The sequence below is a fragment of the Saccoglossus kowalevskii genome, chromosome 18, assembly GCF_978046115.1.
Source record: "Saccoglossus kowalevskii chromosome 18, keSacKowa6.1, whole genome shotgun sequence".
In the NCBI taxonomy this organism is placed as follows: Eukaryota; Metazoa; Hemichordata; class Enteropneusta; family Harrimaniidae; genus Saccoglossus; species Saccoglossus kowalevskii.
The window spans coordinates 20,191,428-20,214,824 of NC_140658.1; the positions used below are offsets into that span (position 1 = coordinate 20,191,428).

At 35.4% G+C, this 23,397-nt stretch overlaps 1 protein-coding gene across 2 annotated transcripts in view; it reads left to right on the top strand.

The window, feature by feature from the left end:
* Positions 1–12,807, top strand: part of LOC100374717 (acyl-protein thioesterase 1-like) — a 37,176-nt gene extending 24,369 nt beyond the window's left edge. For both annotated transcript variants that reach the window (XM_002732417.3, XM_085492657.1), the window contains exons 2-7: positions 948–979; positions 1,912–1,977; positions 9,671–9,789; positions 10,252–10,427; positions 11,134–11,298; positions 12,266–12,807. In XM_002732417.3, coding sequence (XP_002732463.1) covers positions 948–979; positions 1,912–1,977; positions 9,671–9,789; positions 10,252–10,427; positions 11,134–11,298; positions 12,266–12,316 — 609 coding nt within the window. In that variant the 3' untranslated portion in view covers positions 12,317–12,807. The remainder of the gene's footprint in view (positions 1–947; positions 980–1,911; positions 1,978–9,670; positions 9,790–10,251; positions 10,428–11,133; positions 11,299–12,265) is intronic.
* Positions 12,808–23,397: the final 10,590 nt, after the last annotated feature.

Below are 23,397 nucleotides of genomic sequence, written 5' to 3' on the forward strand. Positions count from 1 at the left end.
GCTGATAACTACATTCAGTGTTAACATGAATATTAATAATATATAATAAAAGTGATAGATAGAAGTCTACTCATGATTTCAAATAACCACCATTTATTCATTTTCTAATTAATTGTACTTTCGGACAACAGAAAAATATTGACTTAAAAAAAGTTGGGGAGTCACCAGCTTAATTTTTGAGAAAATGCTGGTTGTATTTTAAGTTGATAGTGGCCATTTTGTCACTATAACACTTTTACTATATAACATTGGTAAAATAATTCATAATTAACAGAAGTATTAACATAACACTTGGGTCAACACAACAGTGGTACATGTTGTAGTGTTAACAGTGACTGATATGTAAACAAAATGTCAATGTTCACTTAAAGTTAACATAATATTATTAACGGGGATGTGTGCATAATAATGGGGGGGGGGGCATAGTCGAGCTCAATAATTAAGTGAGCATCCCCATCCGTGCACTGTCATCACACAAAACTGGGCAGTGCAGAGTTCTTTTATTCAATCATAATACTATGGACTGTCACAAAATTGAATGTACGTGGAGTAGTAGTACAAAGAAAATGAAATTGAAAAGTGTGGTTAGCATGTCATAGATGCTTGTATTTACTAGGTAATAGTGCTTTAGAAGTATACAAGTATTAAAATGACATGAACATATACTTGTACGCATGTAAAAATGACATGAACATATACTTGTACACATGTAAAAATGACCAGGATTTGTTAACAAAACAAGTAATGGTGGTCTTGTTGTTTAAACTATTCATACAAGCGAGAGGAAACATTGAATGTTGATGAGTTGCACACACACAATCTTGTTTGTATGCTTGTACATTGACCTCGATCACTGCTATAGATAGCTGTATTAAATTCCTGCTGGTTGTGTTCGAGTTTGTTAGTAGTATTCTGTAATTATACTTTATCTTTTTGTTTTGTTCTAGGTTATTTTTCTCCATGGTCTGGGAGATACTGGGTAAGTTCATTTAAATGTAATTGTTTTAACCTTTAATTAATAATTTGATACATTTAATTTTTTAATTAATACATTCAATTTAATTTTGGGTCCAACAAACAAAATTTGACTCAATTTTCACTCAAACTATTTGTCAATTTTTGTCCCAATCTTTTAAAGGAAAGTGTGTTTCTGGTAAATCTATCTACTTGGTATGCATATTATTAAGCATATCAAAAAGTTTATTTCATGCAAATGAGCTCATAATTAATTATTTCTATGCAAATATTAGTCATATTTCACCAATTTTTTAATTTTTGATTTCATTTACCGGTACTTCCCTTTATGAAGTGAGTAATTTACACTTAAAGCGAGGGAGCATGTCAATGTTTACAAACATGCGGACATGGAACCGGGTGCGCCCGACTGATGATGTTGTGACAACTCCCTCAGCTTTAATTGTATAAAAAAAAATATAGTTTGTTTCATGAAAACCATGATTACATATTATTAGGAAAAGTTAAACGAAAAAACTTGCCTTAATCATAATTCAATATTTTTTTTACTCTGTTACACATAAAATTTCTTTTATTTGCATGTGGTCTCATATCTGCCACAGTTGTTATTATTGTTGACATTGTCTGTGGCACAATAAGGATGTAAGGATATTCAATGTACATGTAATTGCCAAACTTCACATGTACATGGTGTGCATATATGTAAATAAATCTGATCATGTGACCAACAACAATTTTAAAGTCAGAAAATGGTTGCTACTTATACTTGTCTGTATATTATAAATGGCTCAAGTTAAAAAATAAGACATTCTTTCTCATTGGCTAGCCAGTCCTAATAACTAACCAGCCAGCCAATCAGGGAACACCTTGTTTTCCAGGATGTCATTTGACCTGCATATGATGCCATGATAAATTTCTCTTTCAATTTTTTTCTAGACATGGCTGGGCAGCGGCTTTTGCATCGATCAAATCACCGCATATAAAATATGTCTGCCCAACCGCGTAAGTATTGCAACATATTTTTTCCATTCTACAATGCAATATTAAAATGGTATTAATTCTCTAAAACTGCATAACCAGATTGGATTTATTTTAATGTATCTGTACAATTAAATTCACAGTTGTCTTAAGTACCATAGTTGAGTTTAAACATGGATGGTGTTCATTTCACCATGCGTGCGTGAGATATAGGTCCCAAATGAACAAAGATGGAAATATTGTTTGTTGCAGACCAGATTCTTTGTTCCTTTGAGTTGTTTCTGTATAAGCATTTCATCCTTTCCTTTCACAATGACCATTTTTCATGTTACCACTGCACCTGAGCAAACTGTGAACACTCAATATTACATAGTAGCGTAATTCGAACAGTAATGCATAACAGAATTTATTGTAGTGAAGATATTATAATAATAAATTAGTGCCATACATCATCTTTCAATGTAACTGTATACTGTACATGTACCTTTCAGATTTGTTTTGTGGCCAAGTTACTCAACATTGGAAGTGTTTTCAAATAAATTTAGCCGACACTAGAACTTCAGTTTACTAAAATTCTTGGGATGGTCGGAATGCATTGATAAAATTCAGTATTTACTGATAGGATAAGATAGGATAGGATAGGATAGTAACACAACTAATCTAAAATAATTTTAGAATCTGAAATACAAAATTAGTTAAAATACTACAAACATATTTGTCTACACTTGAGAAAATATTGATAAACTATTCTTCATTTGGTAAGGTTTGATAATCAGGTGAGTATAATAATAATAATAATAATAATAATAATAATAATAATAATAATAATAATAATGAATTTATTGCATCTTTGAAATAATTTCCATTGGTTGAACAGCAATAAAATGTTAGTAATAAAGTACAATACATATAAAATTAAAGTAAAAGTAAAATGTCAGTTATTGATATTTCTTATTTCAAATATTTTGTATAAGTATTCACCAACTTGTCTTATTAGTACGTCTTCTCTTGAACTCATAATATATTTAAATATCTGGTTATCACTTTTCAATTCTTCTGGAATACTGATATTATTAAATAGCTTTTGTCGTTCCGTTTGGTACCTAAGACATTCCATGAAGAAATGTTCTTCATTTTCAATTTTGATCTGGGAACATTGCTTACAGATTCTGTCTATAAATAGTGCATAGAGGAATTTTATTCCTGTGTTCTGAAAAAAAAAGTAATGTTTTTCATCGCCCACAGCATTAGAGACACACTTGTTACATACCCTGTCAATTTTATTTATTCCCCTGAGACGGCCTGTTTCAATTGGCAAGAATTTGTCACCATGTTTTTGAGGTGATGAATATGCTAATGAGTAGAAGAATGCCAACCAATAAGAAAGGCAGCATTTGATCTGACCTGTTCTATGCAACTATAATTTAACGCACATGTGACATGCTGCGTACAATTATTTGCTCATCTACCTTCCTTTTCTGGAAGTGTTCCACTCCCTGGTTCTATAACATCACTGCATATCATGAATAATTAATAAATATGAATACACCTCAGAATAGACCAGTCATGATAATTTTACATTAGACCATGATTTGAAAAAAAAAAATCATAAAATTGCCACAGCTGGTTTATCTAAGATTATGATTTTGCTGGATCTGCATTTTATTGGTTCTATAATGGCTGAAATGTAAAGTATTACTGTAGATTTTCACAAAATAAATATTTATTTGATGGTACCGGTATTGTTGTTGGACGAAATTTTTTTATTGTCGTTGTTTCTCACCGTCTCAAGGACACAAGAGAAATATTCTCTGCAATGAAATGTTGTAATTTTCCATTATACTTGTGAAATCAGGAAAAATAGTTTTTGTACAAAAACAAAATTGCTTTAAACAAAATAAGATAAATTTAAAAAATTGATTTGAGAATAATAGACCCGTTAAGGTTTCTTTTACATATTAAAACAGTGTTTGTCAATCAGTGTGTTGATAGACTGTAATCCCATGTTCACCAAGATGGCTATCTTTCTAACATTATAAAAAATAGAATATTTGATTAATGGCGACAGCATTTTGTAAATTATGTATTGGGATGAGCCACTACCAATGGGACACAATCTGTCATAGTAGATTAAATTAATAAACTACTGTTATTATATTAATTTGTATGACATATTTTGTATCTCGTCTTTAGATCATTAATTATTTATGTTTGATTAGATGTCTGTCATATTATAATTTCAATATATTTTGTCTCTGATGTAAATCGAGTGTACTATACCAAAATTATTTTTTTTAATTATGTCAATTCCAAGGTCAACTTTTGTCATCTATCTAATATACAGGGCTTGAGAACTTGGAAGTTGAGATTTCAAGGTCAAAATTCATAAAATGGCTTTAGCAAAAAGAAATAGCATTGAGAATATCATAACACAGATGGAAACTCATCAAGGCAATGGCCTTTGATGCCTTTATGATGTTCAAGCCCTGAATGTATATGATATATAATATTAAGTAATTAGGCCATGTTTCGATATTCATCTGACAACAGGGTTTTAATTTCACCACATGTGTCATCCGTGCATCCATTCGCACCTGTATCTCAGACATGCCTGGGCCTATTTCATTCAAACTTCACGCATCATATCATGTGCATTTGTTTCATGATCAAATTCAAGATCGCAAAATGATGGCCAATGTAGTGCTAAAAATTATTACACATGTACTGCAGTTTATTTTGATTCGTCCCTGAAATCAAAATCGGTATTTCCACAATCCGTATGCAAATGGGGTCTGAGAGCAAACAAAGTAGTCCCTTCAGGAGTACAGTTTTTCGGCATAAACAATATTTAGAAGTACGATATTTTCCCCTTGGGGTACATGAATATACTTGTCGAGTGAAATTAAATTTGAACAACAGTAATGGTACTTTTAGGCAGTCACTTATTTTGGCCCAAACTAATTTGCATATCACCCATGCAATAATGTTTTCGGTATTTTCACGGTCGATATGCAAATGAACATGGTATTTTCATTGGCTACCGAACTATTTTTAGTCCCCGTTCGGACGCAGTCCGAAAACGGGGACTTATGTTTTGCCCTGTGTGCGTCCGTCCGTGCGTCCGTGATCACCTGTATCTCGAACATGCATGGACCGATTAAGTTTAAACTTCACTCATACATCACACATTATATGGGACATATGCACATGCATTTTTTTCATGATCCGATTAACGATAGCCGAATAGCGGCCATTTTAAGGTCAAAAATGCATCAAAATCGCACATTTTCACTATTCCGGACCCGGATCTCAGTTATGCATGGACGGATTTTGTTCAAATTTGGTACATACATTAAACATAATAGGACCTTGATGCACGTCATTTTTTTTTTTGGATCAGGTTCGAAATGGCCGACTGGCGGCCATTTTGTTTTAAAGAATTCAGCTTTGGATCCGTATCTGAGACATGCTTGGATTGATCGAGTTCAAACTTCACACACACAAGGTACATCATGTCACAAATATGTATGTGCATTTGTTTCATGATCTCATTAACGATAGCCAAATGGCGGCCGCTTTAAGGCCGAAAATGCATTGTAATCGCACATTTTCACCATTCCGGACCCGGATCTCAGTTATGCATGGACGGAGTTCATTCAAATTTGGTACATACATTAAACATAATAGAACCTTGATGCACGTCATTTTTTTTTTCGGATCAAGTTCGAAATGGCCGACTGGCGGCCATTTTGTTAAAGAATTCAGTCCTGGATCTGTATCCAAGACATGTCTGGATTGATCAAGTTCAAACTTCACACACACATGGTACATCATGTCACAAATAGATATGTGCATTCGTTTCATGATCTGCTTAACAATAGCGGAATGATGGCCATTTTAAGGCCGAAAATGCATCAAAATCACGTATTTTCACAATTCCAGAACCGGATCTCAGTCATGCATGGATGGATTTTATTCAGATTTAGCACAATGTGTTGTACATATGCAAGTGCATTTCGGTCATGATCTGCTTTGAATGTATATGTCACTCAAATATGAACGGAACGGGGACGTGTCATTGACAATGACTTTTGTAAACACATTTTCGTCTGCTATTTTTATCCAGTTCAAATCATTCCATAACATTTTTGGCATGTCAGGTGTACATCACATTGGGAATACTACGATTGGGAGAACTTAATGTATGTTGACCACCTGATAACTGAGTTTTATAAACCTTGAAGGGCTCTCAGAAGATCCACCAGCAGTAAAATCAGCGATTACTATGCAGCCGCAACCATCAGCATCGAGATACCAGGTTTCTGCTGGCGACGTTGCGGCGTTACTCAGTTTCAAATAAAAATTACCAACGCCAAAAGAGCAACATTTTAACCGGTAATCAAGACTCAGTCAATCCACGACCAGCAAGCAACATCACACACGAAGTTGTAGCGTGCAGCTAAGCGACAACCGCTGTCGACGAAAGTCATCCCGTCTGTGGAGTACCGCAGTTGCACGGCTTGTTTGCCAATGCACAATTCGGTGGCGAAACTTTTAACTTCAACATAAACTGTGTATCATAGTTGTCCAGTTCAAGTTCTGGTTCTGCCGTGGTCCCAACTAAACGTCAACGAGTTATTTATTCGGACAGTGACTCAGATTAGACGTCTGATTATTTTAATTTCAAACAAACAGTGACACGTGTTCTCCGGGCGCGTTTTACACTGACACGCGCTGCTAAGGCGTAACACTTATATTGGAACATATTAATGGTCAATGGGGTTCCCCGACCTAAATTCCATCCCGGTTTGCACGTTCTTTCTTTAATACGAAATAATCAAGTATGGAACATGTGTAATAATAACAGAACCCCACACCCTCCTCCTCATATCATCAAAATCAAGCATTTCTGTCCAGTCTGGAACCAGATCTCAGTCATGTATAGACATACATTTGTATATTTAATTCAAACGTACTACCGTATATCCAGTTATTACATAATTGGTTCTTAATTGATGTATGTCATTTTTGTTCAGATCGGCATTTAAATGCTTGACTGGCTTTGACTGATTTAAACTTGTAAATACATCACACATCAGATACATGTAATGCATAAAAACATTCATTTGTTTCATAATTAAATTCAATATGGCCATGTAAATAATTATTTGGCACTTATTTTGACAGTCACTGAAAACTGCACAAGAACTTGTCATTGCCAATGACTGTTTTTTTTTTTAATATCTTTTCAAAGATACTGATTGAGACATGTAGCCAATGGGAGGTTATCTCAATTTCCAGAAATTATTATTACAGTAAAAATACATAGAAATTGTGAATAGTAATGCAATTATTACTCGTTTATATTACCATTTTTTATATTCATCAAAATCTATCGAAATATACATGCAAATAGTCGTCAAAACCTTGTTGAAAGTTAGAAGGCGCCACAAAACTGGTTTTTACCCCATTCTCACTCCTATCATTCATTCACTGTTCCAAATATATTATACCGGTATATACTATTGGATGTGTTGACAGAATCAAATAGAACACTAGAGTAGTCTACGGCTCTTGTGCTCTCTGCAAGATCTCAGCAACCATTTGTCACTTGGGTGAATTGACAGAATCTATAGACAATAAAACTGGTTGCCATGAAAGTAGTGTTTATATGAGAAATTTTCGAAAATTTAAATGTTTAAAAGGGCAATAACCCCGGTAGTCATTACGCCACACATGCACGAGATATATGCGTCTCGTATAAACAAAGATGATGATTTGACTGTTGCGCAGATCAACGAGTACAAACTGAGACATTTCCAAGCTTTAATTAGGTAATTTCTTTGGTGATTGGAAGGTAATGAATGAGTCACCGGGGGTAATTAGTACAAGTCGCGTCCAGGTTAAACATCATACTTGTGATTTCCATTAGAAGAGCAGAGCTCATTGGATTGTGGGAAAATCAATGATTATCAACACAAATATCGCACATACGCAGCACAACGATCACTGCTCTTTAATAAATTACATGTATATCATGAGGTCCTGTCAAAAACTCAATCACGAGGTTCATGCATGATATACATGTAATTTATTAAAGGGCAGTGGTCGTCGCACTGCACATGTGCGATATTTGCGTTGATAATCATTGATTTTCCCACAATCCAATGCGCTCTGCTCTTCTAATGGGAAAAAAATTTCATGTATTACATGGAGGTTGGTGCAATTCTATGACATATTCACCATAAATATATGTATCTAAACAAGAGATTACATAATATAAGATATAACATAACCTTTTGAAAAAAGCTCAACAAATAAGTATGGGTGTTCAACACATTTTTTTTGCAAAAGTAGTTCAATGACCATATCTTGATTCTGTGATCAACGGCATAAAATGAAGCCAATATAGTAAAAATGATAGATTTGAATCGTAGCGATGCAACTACCTAAATGACTACAAGTTTTGGAAATTTTGCCAAGTGAATGGTTCTCTAAAATAAATTACCAAAAACAAATAAACATGGAAACAATTATTTTGCGATTTCCCTATTTGCTCTGAACACTATTTAGGCAGCTATTTTGGATTGGAAAATGAACAAAACACACTCAGTTTATAATTAAAAAACTAGTTTGGATATTCCAAGTTTTTCTTTGTGATTTAAAACAGGCAATATATATTTTTTCAATATATATCATTAAAAGCGACAACAATGATTGAAAATAACTTTGTCGTGCACTTATTCTCCTGTTGTGATCTATTTTTAGCAAATCAAACCAATCACGAACACCCTATTACCCATAATTAGATTATGTGTCATTGTCATCAAGAAATTTTCACCATTGTGTTCATATTACCATGGAGACAGATGAGTATAATCTGTCTTGCCCTTCATATTAATGCATTTTTTATGTGGTAAAATATTCTTTCAATATTTGACTCGGGATCCTCTTATAATTACTCTGATAGCAGCATGTGCATACTTGTGCTAGGCGTTATTTCCTCGGTAGGTAGCCCAGATTAACAACTTACATGATGTAATGTCTTTTAATAGCAATCATATGTTCTAAATAATATTTTTAAATTGTATTGAAGAGTCTGAAAAAAGCCTTGAAAAGTTTTTTAAAAAAAATTGAAAAAACAACTCTCAAAAAATCTTTTAAAAAGTTCTGAAATTGTAGTGATTCATGATAACATTCTTACAATTAAAGTGAGGGAGTCGTTAAGCGCCTGTGCACTATATCAATAGTTATTCATTATGCTGCACTAGAAGTTAATATCTTCTCAATTAAAACACAAATTTATCATAAAAATAATATGAAATTCGATTAGCTCAAACTCAAAGAAATGTAAACCCAGGGGATACAAAATCTTGAAACTGTCTGTATAGTCCAAAATTATGATGAATTTTCACAAAATATAAAAATATTTGCACTGAATTTTGGCTGGGAAAATTACGTGCAAAAAATGGCCGCCAGTCGTTCATTTTTAAGCTACTCTGGAGGGAATGATATTGATCAAGAACTGAAGCACTTGTATGCACAACGTAAATCAAGTTTTGAAATGAAAAAAAATTATTTGAATGCACAGCTATTCATACAGCTATCTTGAGTTCCAATATCAAACAAGTGCATATGCATGACACACAGAGGAGAAAAGTTAACTTTGATAAAATGTGAAAAGTTTCTTATATAGGATGTTTGTTTTTCATTGCAGAGATGCTATACCTGTGTCGTTAAATGCTGGTTTTCGAATGCCTTCTTGGTTTGATATAGAAAGTCTATCATTTGACAGTAAACAAGATGAAGCTGGTATTAAAGCATCAACAGAAAAACGTGAGTGGACATTGAGGGCAGTATGCATCTTTATCTGAAAGTGAGGCTTGTTTATGTAAGATTTGGGATAATGCTCTAATTCATGTATTGGGGCGGGGCTACATCACCATGTATTTCTACAGGCTCTGTGTGAGGTACCGTTGAACCTTGGTTAAAGAGCCAGTGAAAGCAGGGGATAATCATATTACACTGTTCAGGGGAGTCTCAACAACCATCCCAAAGTACCATTTTCTGAAAGTTTACTGTAAAATATATACCACATGACCTGGGTTTGACCAATCACAGAGCAGTAAAATATATACCACATGACCTGGTTTTCACCAATCACAGAGTAGTAAATATATACCACCTGACCTGGTCTTGACCAATCAGGGAGCAGTATCAGCTGTGAATCTTCCGCAGTATTGTCTTTCTTGTGGTCCGGCCAGGTATTAATAATGAAATTTCTCATTTTCTCTGCAGTACAACAGATGGTTGCAGATGAGGAGAGTGCTGGTATTGCAAGTAATCGTATAATAATTGGTGGGTTTTCACAGGGAGGTGCCGTAGCTTTACATTCTGCATTAACCCTTGCCAAACCATTGGCTGGAGTGATTGGACTGAGCACATGGCTGCCACTTCATGACCAATTCCCTGGGGTAAGATACATGGAAAGTCTGCATCAGATTACTATGGGGAAAGGGTTGTGAAAACTGCATAAACTAATCCATATGAACAAATTTGTGTTTACAAACAGGATATGGATTATAACATGATCAAAATTCATGATGATAATTTGGAGTACAGTTTTTAGCCGGAGCGAGGCTAATTGTGTAGCAACCAACATACATGTAGTGAGATGATTTCATATACATGTCCCTGCAGTACGCATTGTATGTTCATATACTATAACATATAAATGAGTTGGAATCACTAGTATTATCATGATTTTAAAGCGGAGCAGCCGTAGCGTGTCATTGTTTACAAACATGCGTCTACCCATAAGCCTTTGTGTTTTTAGCGTGTGTTGTTATCATCGCTTGGAACTCAATTCCCGCTTTAAGCTGATAAACTTTCCTTTGTGTTTAGTGCTAAGCTCCTTTGTTATGTCAACAACAAATATTCTGCTGGCAGCGAGGAAAACCAGAAAACTTTTCCACATTCATACATGTAATATTTAGGTTTTTTTTAGTCCAAAAAAGTAAATGAACTATGAATCCACACTTGTATTGTATTGTATTGTATTGTATTGTATTGTATTGTATTGTATTGTAATGTATTGTAATGTATTGTATTGTATTGTATTGTATTGTATACTTTTGTATACTTTGTAATTTTTTATTATTTTTTAAATATTTTTGTTAGGCAATCAAAGGCAATACAAACACTCCTATACTACAGTGTCATGGTACAGCAGATCCTATGGTACAGTTTCAGTTTGGTGAAATGACTTATCAAAATCTAAAAGCCATGAATTGCAGAGTTGAATTCAAACAGTACAAAGGCATGTCACATTCTTCATGTGATGAGGTAGGTTTTGACGACATTGTTTTTTCAAACTTTGATGTAACTCTGATTTTCTTTGTGTATACTGTTGTAGCCCATGTGATTCATTCTGTATTTATATATATATATATATATATATATATATATGGAAGTCTGGAAAAAAAATGTAGCTGTAATTTCTCAACTATTTTGGCAAATAATTCATGTAAACATCATTTCATGACAGACGGCATTTGAATCTATAACAATGGAATGGTACGACAGTGGTCATAGCACCATGCATGTTTTAAATTTCGTATGAATAAACTATGCATTCTACATGTATTGATCGTGTAGATGTTGCTATGGGAACCCTATCAAATGTAACATGGCAACAATTGCCTTTTAACGAGTTATACCCTGTATAATATATGATTCAATTTTAATGCTACCGCTAATTCATGTATTCAACAACAACACCTGTTTAAATTGCAATTATTTTTTTATTAAAGCTTGTATAATTCTATCAATAATTATCAATCAGAATTATTTTTCTGTATTCTTGAATGGATACATTTGATCATATTTGACTGATCTTCTTTATTATGAACAATAAAATTATAATAAACCTGCATAATTTGTTCAATCTTTCTGAATAAGACCTGTATTTAATATTTAATCTATTTGCTTCAAAGTTTACTAGATTCCCTAGATGTGCTCAGGCTTGCTTCGTTGTCATTACAGAAATGGCATATCGAAAGGAATAGTAAATCTTCCAAATGAACATAGACCACAATTGTGTTTTGGGTGCTTAGCCCGAGCTAAGCGTACACTTCATTAGCCCAGGCTGAGGATCTACTCTGGGTCTAAAAGACGGATCAGGTTTAACCCGTAATTAGCGCTTCTTAGCCCATGTTAAACTTTGATGCTCAATGGGTTTAAATGTACACATGTAAACACATTTTTTGTTGTTCTTTCCTAACAGATTGTTTTGTTTTGTTTTGTTTTGCAGGAAATGAAAGATGTACAGGAATTTATCGATAAACATCTTCCGGCCGTGTAATCTGTCAAATTATTTTTAACTAAATGCTTGTGATATACTAGATTCCAGTTTTGTTTTTGGGTGGTTAACAGTATGGTAGTTTCTATAATAGCTCAATTGATTTTTTCGTCATTAGGAAAATAATAACATGTACCTATTTTAAAACTGCCACAAGTGCAAAGCAGGCAAGGTTTATTAGAAGGCCTAATTACTGTACTCGTCCAACTCGTCAAGGGTATTCAGCTCCAAAATCAACAGTATTTAAAGGGCGGCAGTCGTCGCGTCGTGTCCTGTTCGATATGGGATTCATAGCGACGTACTAGTATACATTGCGTCTAAAATACATTGTTTATTTACATGAAATTCGAACACGTGCTGCACGACGAATACGCGCTTTAAGTATTGGGCTGTTAGTCAAGCACCCTAACAAATAATTATCCAAATGACATTTTTGTTTACCATGTAACAGTCAGTCTCTTAGGGGGAAAATAAACATTATCTTACAACATGAATTTCATTGTCATTGATTCCCAGAACACCTTTACAAATAACACAAATTTTTACAAAAAATGTGCACATTTTATTACAATATATTATATACGTATCATCAGAATTTTGTGATGTAAAGATTTGGGTCTGTAGGGAATGGTCAAGATCTTGGTCAATATCTTCGTTGTTAAATAGGTAGAAGTCATATTTTAACCAATCAGACTCCTGCACATGTTGTTACAATTTACCAGGAATTCTTGAATATTGGTGTAGAAATTTTTTCCATATCAATGGGAGAGTAAAATTTTGGTGAAAAAAATTTGCAAGATTTTTTAAAAGCTGGTGATAAATAATTTTTGAAAGGTCATTCATAGTCTTAAGCAGGCCTTAGTAATAGCATATTTTTACCCGTCCATACCATGTATTAATGGTAGTCAATAGAGTCTGTAATTTGATTATTCAGATGAGACCACGTTTCTTTACTTGACAGTAATATTTGCATGCTTCTGAAGAAATGGGGGCCAAGATAAACTTGCAAACTATTCCCCAAAAGTTTAACGTGGGTCGAGTACGAGAGTCATGCAGCATTCTGTTATTGTTTCCTGTATGTTCTAATACAGAAATGTAAACATTTTGACCACAGCATGGAATAAACTGCATCATTCAATGTTAAGCAATCGCCAATTAAAGTTAAAAATTATAGAAATTATAATTTTCTCATTTCTAGTTATGCTCCAGCACCATGAATAAATAATCTTGGTTCGGTTGAAATTATTACCGTAAAATCTGTATTATAAGTCGCATCCCTGATAGGAGCCGCACCCATTCTTTTCAAACAATCGAGAACCGAAACTTCACCATTTCTCGTATGTGTAGATGCTCCTCTGTTGTATTGCACCATTTTTATAGCAGCCGCAGCTTCTAATACAGATTGTACAGTAAATTTGCAACTGCTACAGTTTAGGAAACTTTAGGATTTTAAAAAATGATTCCTACATGTAAAATGTTAATGGCATGGGACACTGACATTTTTACTCACTGAATTCATGCCATAAAATGCAATATGCACATCACAAAAGCTTTTGGAAGGGAAAATCACTTTCACAATCTCAGTATTTTGTTACAACGGAGACTGAATTTTCAAAGGCGCTGAGTTTGATTGGTTGTGATTAGACTATGCACACATACGCAGGTTCATACTCGCTTCTAATTTCTAATCCTCGGAAGTGGAGCCACGTCATAAAACCATCTATTTTGCTAAGGTGTGCAGCACTGTAACATGTATTTCTATGGGCTCTGCACGAGCTGCTGTGGAACCCGATGAAAAAGGCTGAAGTTGAGAAATCAGCACAAACTCAACTTCAAAGTAATCCTGAGCATCAGAATGTTTATATGATTCACATATAGGAGCAATCTTGTTACACTGTTCAGTAGAGTCCCATCAACTATTCCAAAGTACAGTTTTCTGAGAGTTTTTTATCTTCTTTTCACCGTGATGGTTGGCAGGCGGTGAAAATGCCCGAATGTCTGCCCCGAGAATACAAATATGCTGGAGAATACATCAACATGCAACTGAATGATGAATTGTGCAATGCGTCGTGTATAATACATGAGTAGGTGCATGCAACATGTCTACTTCCACCATATCACACTTTTTCCATTAGTTTATGTAACCTTTTTTTTTTTTGAAAACAGTCTGTATTTAATATGTTCAAAACAGAATAAATTAGGTAATACTGTTCATATGATGTGATGTAGACTTATTTTTGTTCATCAAATAAAGATATTCTATTATCTTCCACTTCTATTGATTCACTCTCCACCTCCAAGCCATTTGTGTATCCCATTTTTGAAATAAGATTTGTTTTAAATTCATTCAAAACTTACTACGTGTATGTGTTGTAAAGAAATGGTTTTGTTTCGAATTTCAACAACTGAAAAATGTGATTAATATATTCTTGGTTTTTGAATGTTTCTGATGTAGCTGGTCTTGAAATAACTCAAATCCCAAGAGTCCTTACATCTGAGAAAAGACAGTTGCCTGCATTCTCTAGTACCTTTGTATTGGTATTACTAATGCATTTAATAAACAAAATTGCTTAACATGAGAATGAAAACTTTCCCCAGCATGCTTTACCATGATTCTTGTCCAATACAACTTGTCACTTTCTTCACATTTGTATGGCTGCTCACCAGTAAGCAATTGTGTGTAATTCCAGGTGACTGACTGCCTGGGTAAAACACTTGTCACTTTCTTCACATTGATATGTTATGTGTCCAGGCTATGTGGCAAGGTAAAATATTGTGACGTTAAATGCGGGGGGGGGGGCCTTTATGGGGCTACACCGTATTCAGGATCGGGGAGCTTGTCTTTAATACCGGTCTAATAGTCTTTGTCTTTGGTAGCGTGCTTATCTTATAAGTCTCCTCCCTCTCAGCTCGTCCGCTGTCACAGGGTGGGGATCGTTTGGTGAATGTATATCACCACAACTGAGACTGTGCAGAGAAAGAAATATACCAGTAACGATTATAACAAATCAACACAACACAATATATACGGTTTCCTGTACTTTAATAAACAAATAACAGGGATGCTGGTCACTGGAACCAGCAAGGAGGGGGATACACTGTAAAATAAAATAAATTAGAGACTTGATCGATGCTGCAGGGAACACTCCACTCTCCATTGGACAGCAATGTGTAATGTTGCGTTCCTTCGTATCTGGCACACTGTCGAAGCAGCTGCACTACAATTTAAACTTGTGCTCTGTGTCCAGGGAGTATCGGCAACTGCACTGCTATCTGCTGCTACTGGTACAACGGGAGTAGTTCAGGCAGTGAGCTTCAGTGGTTCCTGTTGATCAGCAGGGATTACTGCACAGCACGTCTGCATATGTACCCCTGTATAGGGTACAGCTCACTGGAGTCAGGAATCAGCATCACAAGATGTTACAGGATCAAGTCAGGTCACCTTCCTGACTAAAGATTTTCCCTTATGGCTCAACTTAAATACCCTAGCTAATTTATGGCCATGCAAATAATAAAATGTATATAACGAAATGATTGGTTATCTCGAAATAGCCGACAAATCAGTGTACAGAGGATGCCAATTTTGGTAGTGGAATAAACCACTCTTAATCCAAGCTCTACCAATTTAAAGTAGGAGACTCGGGTCAATGATGTCATATCTATTTTCATTGCCAACAACACTGGGTTCAGCACATTCCAAGGTATTTCACAATCACCATGTCACTGTCTGAGCCATACCATTATGCCACAGGGAGAGACAGGATGTATGTATCTCAACTTCTGCTGACAACACAATCCAGTGACTGTATCAGCAGTCTTAAAAATAAACATGTGCAATGGGTTGTTGCAAAGTATCCAAACATGTGCGCTTTTATTTCACACAGCCAGGGCTCTGTACTTTTCACTTACAATTTATGTCACAATATCAATATAAGCACTCCTATGAACTGGGTGCCAATTTTTGATCAAGATCTGAAGCTAATAGAAAATCTGTTTAGTTCAAAGTTATCAAATCAAAAACAATACATAAAAAAATACATAAAAAGCAAAACTGCATCCACATTTTGAAAAGAAGATTGTTTTAAAATATGTGTATTCTGTATTTGAAAACAGTTCATTCGACAAATGAAAATTCACAGGAATTTGTTCAGCTAATAGAACAGAATGATAGAGCTTTTATATTACTAATTTAAAAACTCCTTCAAAAGATTGCAGTGTTTGAAGATGTAGATTCTCAGGAGACAACAGTACTATTGACTTCTCGCTCCACTGGACACCAATTAACTATTTAAGTTGATTTGCATACAAAGCAGAGCTTACAATATGATAGCTATTCATAGAGGGCGTTTTTTTAATCTTCATATAATACAGTAGTCACACAATGAATATAATAAAGCAGTTCATATTTGTCTCGGTGAATCATCAATTTTTGACAGACACCTTTACAAAATACTTGGACAAAAGCCAGCTAAGATTTTCTGGTATCTTGCATGTTTTATGAATCTATTCACGTCTAAATGCAGCACTTTTTTCAGGGATGAGGCATATGTTTTATACTAAAATATCTGAATTACTTTGAATAAAGCTGGAAATTATGTCCCTTACAATAATTAAACAAATTAGGCACCAATTAATGTTTTTGTAAGATATTTACATCTACCAGGGATATTCGGTAGACTCCCCACTGTTGTTTCAACCCCAAAACGTGTATTCAAAATTAATTATGACAATGCATATTCATATTGAAACAAACTACGATAAGGGGAATAATATTATATAACAAAAGGCAAGGTCACCAAAGTTCAACTATGTTTTTTCGCTTTTCACATTCTTTACATTGATATGGTTGCTTGACGTATTCATTCAGTTTAAGTCGCTTTTTCTTGTCACAAAGTTAAGAAATTTGGCGTTGCTGATTAGATATGTTAGCCTTTGAATGAATTTCTCCAAAAAAAACAGGTTACAAAGATCAAAATTTGGTTTTAATTTTGTTGAAACCAGATGTATGTATTATAATTCTGGCCAGCAAACACATTGGCCAGCTCAAACTCCTACAAAATTGATGTGAACAAAACATGCATGTTTTTCAGGTATTCTTTCGCTATAAAGAAGAAATTCTTGGAAAGGACTACCAACAGACGGGTATGACACAGCGCATTCCATTTTCATCGGTGCACGCCGCATACCAGAATTCTCGCACGTGAGAATTTAATTTAATTATTTATGGTAATCATAGAGATCGATCAAACACCAAATAACCAAATCTCCATGTAAAATGGTATGCAATTGGACAGTACCTGTTTAACAAAAAAATATTTATGAAACACAGAAATAAACAAATTGTCATACATACTTAGAAAGATTCTATTCTCCAAGTGTTCACACCCTGGCGCCGGCGGTACAAACCACAGTCAGCTGGCATCGGTGTCGCTGGGTGTATATCAGCATAGAGGTAACAAGAATTACCTCCATGATATCAGCGACACCGATGCCAGCTGACTGTGATACAAACATATTCTATGACATGTATTTTTAAACAATTTGCATGGACAGCCCGACGTGGATTAAATCAAAATAGATTTTTCAGTGGTGAAATACGAGTGCGTACAGAAAATGTGACACTGGGGTTATTGTTATGTTTTAAATTAATTTAATTTAATTTAACAGACAACACTAAGTTTAGTTGGTTCTGTAGTTTTAGAAATTAGTTTCTGTACTTTAGTACACATTCCGTCGTAATCTGATTCCTGAAATTCAACTTATCGTTTAATTCTCTATTGTTTGGTGATTTTGTTAGATCGAAATTGATATTTTCTACTTCACAATTATATTTCGGAATAATTTCAAAATTGAAATTCGTGTAATTGTAATTTTTGGCCAAAATAGATATACAGATTTTTTTTCAAAACCGGATGTGTCAAAATATCAAACTCTTCATTTTTTTATGAATATGTTTTTTTTGTGTGTATTTTTGGTCAAAATTGATATTTTTGACTTATCCCACAAAAGTAATAATGCGTTCTAATTTGCAATGCCGTTTGTGATTGAGTGCTACATTGTTTATTTTGAGTCTTAATCTCAAAATCTATTTATCTATTTTTTCAGAATTTTTCCGCATTGCAGACACCAACTCAGAAAATAAATCAACAAGGCTGTAATTCGGTGGTAGCTCGATGTTCGGGTGTAATTCGGTGGTAGCTCGATGTAGTACGGATGTAATTCGGTGGTAGCTCGATGTAGTTCGGATGTAATTCGGTGGTAGCTCGATGTTCGGGTGTAATTCGGTGGTAGCTCGATGTAGTTCGGGTGTAATTCGGTGGTAGCTCGATGTAGTTCGGGTGTAATTCGGTGGTAGCTCGATGTAGTTCGAGTGTAATTCGGTGGTAGCTCGATGTAGTTCGGGTGTAATTCGGTGGTAGCTCGATGTAGTTCGGGTGTAATTCGGTGGTAGCTCGATGTAGTTCGAGTGTAATTCGGTGGTAGCTCGATGTAGTTCGGGTGTAATTCGGTGGTAGCTCGATGTAGTTCGGGATAGCATTCCATCTGCTGCCTCATATTACCTTGAAGTATCTATAGTATATAAGAAAGTAGCGTATGTTAGTTGCGCCGTCACTGTTAGTGTAGAAAATGTTCAGCCAATCGTATAGCTCGTTCTATTTAGCATAAGGGATATATAAATTAAATTTGGTATCCGTGTGTGACGGTATCGGGCATAAGACTTTGAGGTTGTTTTATCATTTTTACGTGAATAGGCGGCCTTACAAATTAATATATGAAATGACATAACCATTGCCTGGCAATTTTCAGCCAGTGTTGAATTTTCTCTTCCATGTTTAGTACGAATCAATGTAATTTTATATATAGGTGTGTGTACCAGGCTACAGTTCCTGTCGATGAATATTAACGATGTCTCGTGCCAGTATATGATGTATATATCCAGGTCCAGATTTAATGCAGTAAATCAAAAATCGGCTATCACTAATCGCGATTTTCGATTTATTAGTATCTAATCCAAGTTTGCATAGCTTAGGGTTATAGGACGGGGTGAGGTGTGGTAACGTATACAACACCATACAATAAAGTTACAATTTATATGATGTAATTTATACTACAAATAACACTTTTGAGAATGTTGAAAGTATAGGCTGTAAAACTAACCTGTCTCACGACAGTCTAAACCCAATTAACGTTCCCTGAACAATCCAATGCCCCACGGCCGAGAACACGTAGAAGCAACACTTTTGCTAGAGCGTCCTCTAGCGACGAAGCGCTTCTACGACGCGATGGTTGACATCAATGAATATTTTGTTGAGAAATGTCCCATATTGTAGATGATGAACGACAATACTGTTTTCAACTTTGAATTTTACGACATCGCCTTCACCTGTCTACGTCATTTGACGTCACAAAACTGTTTTGTTATTGGATGGCGCAACTTATAAAATGGTGTATTTTTCATCTTGGAGTGACTCACGTGAAGCAAGGTCACTGGCCGAGATTATGTTTGAGCTTAACTCCATCCAATGTACTTTTTGTTACAAATCCACAAACATATTATCATGCCCGTATATGTGTCGAATTATATGTTAATGTTTTCAAAGAAGTGAATGTTTGAAAACAATGTTGTCATTAATCCTTTATCATGTGAGATTTGTATTTGGTGAGCTTAGTACTCTTCAATCTATGCATAAATTACGTCAAGTGTTTTTATTTGCCTTGAATAAAAGACACATTGTCACTAATGTCATTATACATATGAGATGGTTTTATTCGAGAAAAGGTAATACAGTGCTAGAAGAAAATATATTAACATCCAGATGATAAAATGCCATCTTCAAACATAAATATTGTTGTAAATATCTCAGCGCATCGCGCTTCGCACTTTCACCAGATCCCAGCCCCAGGGTAGCCGTTATTTTCCGTGTACTCACGTAGGGGCACGATAACTATCATAATATTTGACGTTGCAACCAAAACATATAAATCATAATGTCTTTATCAAGATGCAATCTTACACAAATAATATATTAAAATCAACACAAACAATTCAAAGTTACCCGCATGTACTATAAGTTATATTGTTATTACCAAACGCTTCAGCGTGGTATTAAGAGTTTGTTTTCAGGGGTGGATGATACCAAGGTGGGAAATGGATGCACATATGGGGTTAATTCCTTGAATTGCAATATAGAGGGTTCAGGCTGAAATACAATATATAGTGTTTTCATGTTTCGTCTGATATTTCTGTGGTATTCTGCTGCTGTAAGTAATGCACGATTTGTTCCGAAATTCAGTATATTGTGTGTATTCCAGGGTTATTCGTTTTTTGCTGAAAACACCCCTATTTTTTAGTGGCAGAGTTTGAATAGTCTCACTCCCACTGGAAAATCTGCATTGTTGCTTGAATGTGAGTTAATTAAACACATTTTCCAGACCGGCGAAAGAGTATGCAACAGCCAATTTTAACAGCCTGTCACGTGATTTTAGTCTGAATGTCAACAAGAAGAGGCTAGTCCATTTTACGCAGGAGTAATTGGGAGTACAATATGTGAGGGATAGTATCAACAGAGATGTGTATAGTGAAAAGTAATATCTATCCTTCATTTACATCTCTGAGCATTTCTGTTTTAGTATATTGGTTTGAAAATGTTGAACTTGCATGATTTGCAATGTGTTTTTTTTAATGGGACTCTCCTATTGATCGAATCCCGGGTTTGAACGAGAACGGCACACCACGTGATTCGTTTGAATACAATGCTGATGGCAAACATGCCGTGTTACTGCGGTACTCCGCTGACGGGATGACTTACTGCATGCTACAACTTCGCTTGTGATGTTGCTTGTTAGCCATGGATTACATGAATCTTGATTACCAGTCAAATGTTGCTCATTTGACGTTGGTAATCTTTATTTGGAACTGAGTAACTTCCTGGTACTTCGTACTATGATAAAAATCAGTCAACATACATCAAGTTCTCTCAATCGTAGTATTCCATGTGATGTACACCTAATATGCCAAAAATGTTGCTGAACGATTTGAACTGAATAAAAATAGCAGACGAAAATTTGTTTACAAAATAAAAATACTTCGGTTGCCAATGAAAACCGGTAAAAAACAAGCAATATGTTTTCGGCTGTTATCATGGAAGGGACATGAACGTGAAGCTAACGTCTGTTTATAACTAAAACCGGGCACCTGATACGAGGTTTGCAAAATAACATGGCAGTCATTAGAAGTCACTTTATTTTATTGTTAGGACGTATTCAACCGTTAAATGTATAATTTCCAATCGTTTTGCGATAGTATTTTCTAGATTGGAAGCAGCATTTACATTTTATTCAAAGTTCAAAGCTGCGTTGGGATTCCGTTGACAGTGGTAACAATGTCGGCGCCGGTGATCTCTTACCAGTGCGCAACGTAGCCAAAATAAAAGGCATGATCATTTGGGCACTGCTATTACAAGACTTTGGCTGTTGCCATGGTAGCGGTGGGTCAGGATTGTTTTTCCAATTAGTGATGGTACGACCTGCCTGTCAAGTATGAACCGTGACAAAATCAGCCAAGCCAAAAAAAAATCACAGAAGAGTTAAAAAGCCATTCCTGCTGAACAGTTACTTTAACTTCGGGGTCAACTTTCTCATTAATGAAAAAAGATATCAAAAATTCAAATAGTAACTTTTTGCCCACACTCCAGCCGAGGACAATGAGCTATGTCTGAGGTGTTGTATCACAGGGAGTTGTACAAACTTGTGTATTTTAATAAATTATTGAATAATAAAATGTTATATAACTTTCCTTTTACCCCCCCTCCCCTTCCTGGTATCTATTTCAAGTATTTTTGTCAGGTTCAAATCGTTCACCAGCATTTTTGGCATGTTAGATGTACATCACATAGAATACTAGGATTGGGAGAACTTAATGTTTGTTGACCACCTGGAATCTGAGTTTTATAAATCTTGAAGGGCTCTCGGAAGATCCACCCGCTGCCTGGACCAGCAGTAAAATCTCCGATTAATATGGAGCCGCAACCATCAACATCGATATACCATGAGGTTTCTGCTGGCGACGTTGCGGCGTTACTCAGTTCCAAATAAAGATTACCAACGCCAAATTAGCAAAATTTAACCGGTAACCAAGACTCAGTCTATCCACGACAAGCAAGCAACATCCCAAACGAGGTTGTAGTGTGCAGCTCACGAGTCAGCGACGACCGATTTCAACGAAAGTCATTCCGTCAGTGGAGTACCGCAGTTGCACGGCATGTTTGCCAATGTACAGATCTGTGGAGGAACTTTTAACTTCAACATCAACCGTGTATCGTAGTCGCCCAGTTTAAGTTCTGGTTCTGTCGTGGTCCCAACTAAAGGGCGACAGTCGTCGTGTCACGTCCTGTTCGATATGGGACTCACAGCGACATATACAACGCGTGTAAAATACATTGTTTATTTACATGAAATTCGAACACGCGCTGTGCTACGACCACCGCGCTTAAACATCCACGAGTTATTTATTCGGACAATGACTTAAATTAGACGTCTGATTATTTTATTTTCACACGTACAGCGACACGCGTTCTACACTGACAAGCGTTGCTAGGTCGCAGCACTGTCTTGGAGCATATTAATGGGCAATTGGGTTCCCCGATCTAAATTTCTATCCCGGTTTGTTGCACGTTCTTTTTTTTAATATGAAATAATCAAATATGGGACATGTGTATAATAACAGAACCCCACACCCTCCCCGTGGCCTCGCTCGTGAAAGTACGGCAGCAGGATACACCGCATCACTCGTGAAAATAACTTCCATACGCAATGAAAGCCACGGGGAGGGTATCTGTCATAATACTTCATTATCACTGAAAACATTTTTCCCCTGAAATAAATTCCAGTGAATATGCCATTTCCCTCATACTATATTGAGACACAGCGCAGTGAAAATTAGATTCACATGTAATGCTTGAAAACATGTCAGCAAAAATAAATTAAGTGAAATTCTACGTGACTTCATAATAGTTGGAAATGAACACATTACACCCGACCCTACCACTCCATATACAATGTAAACTACACCCCAAAACATCCTT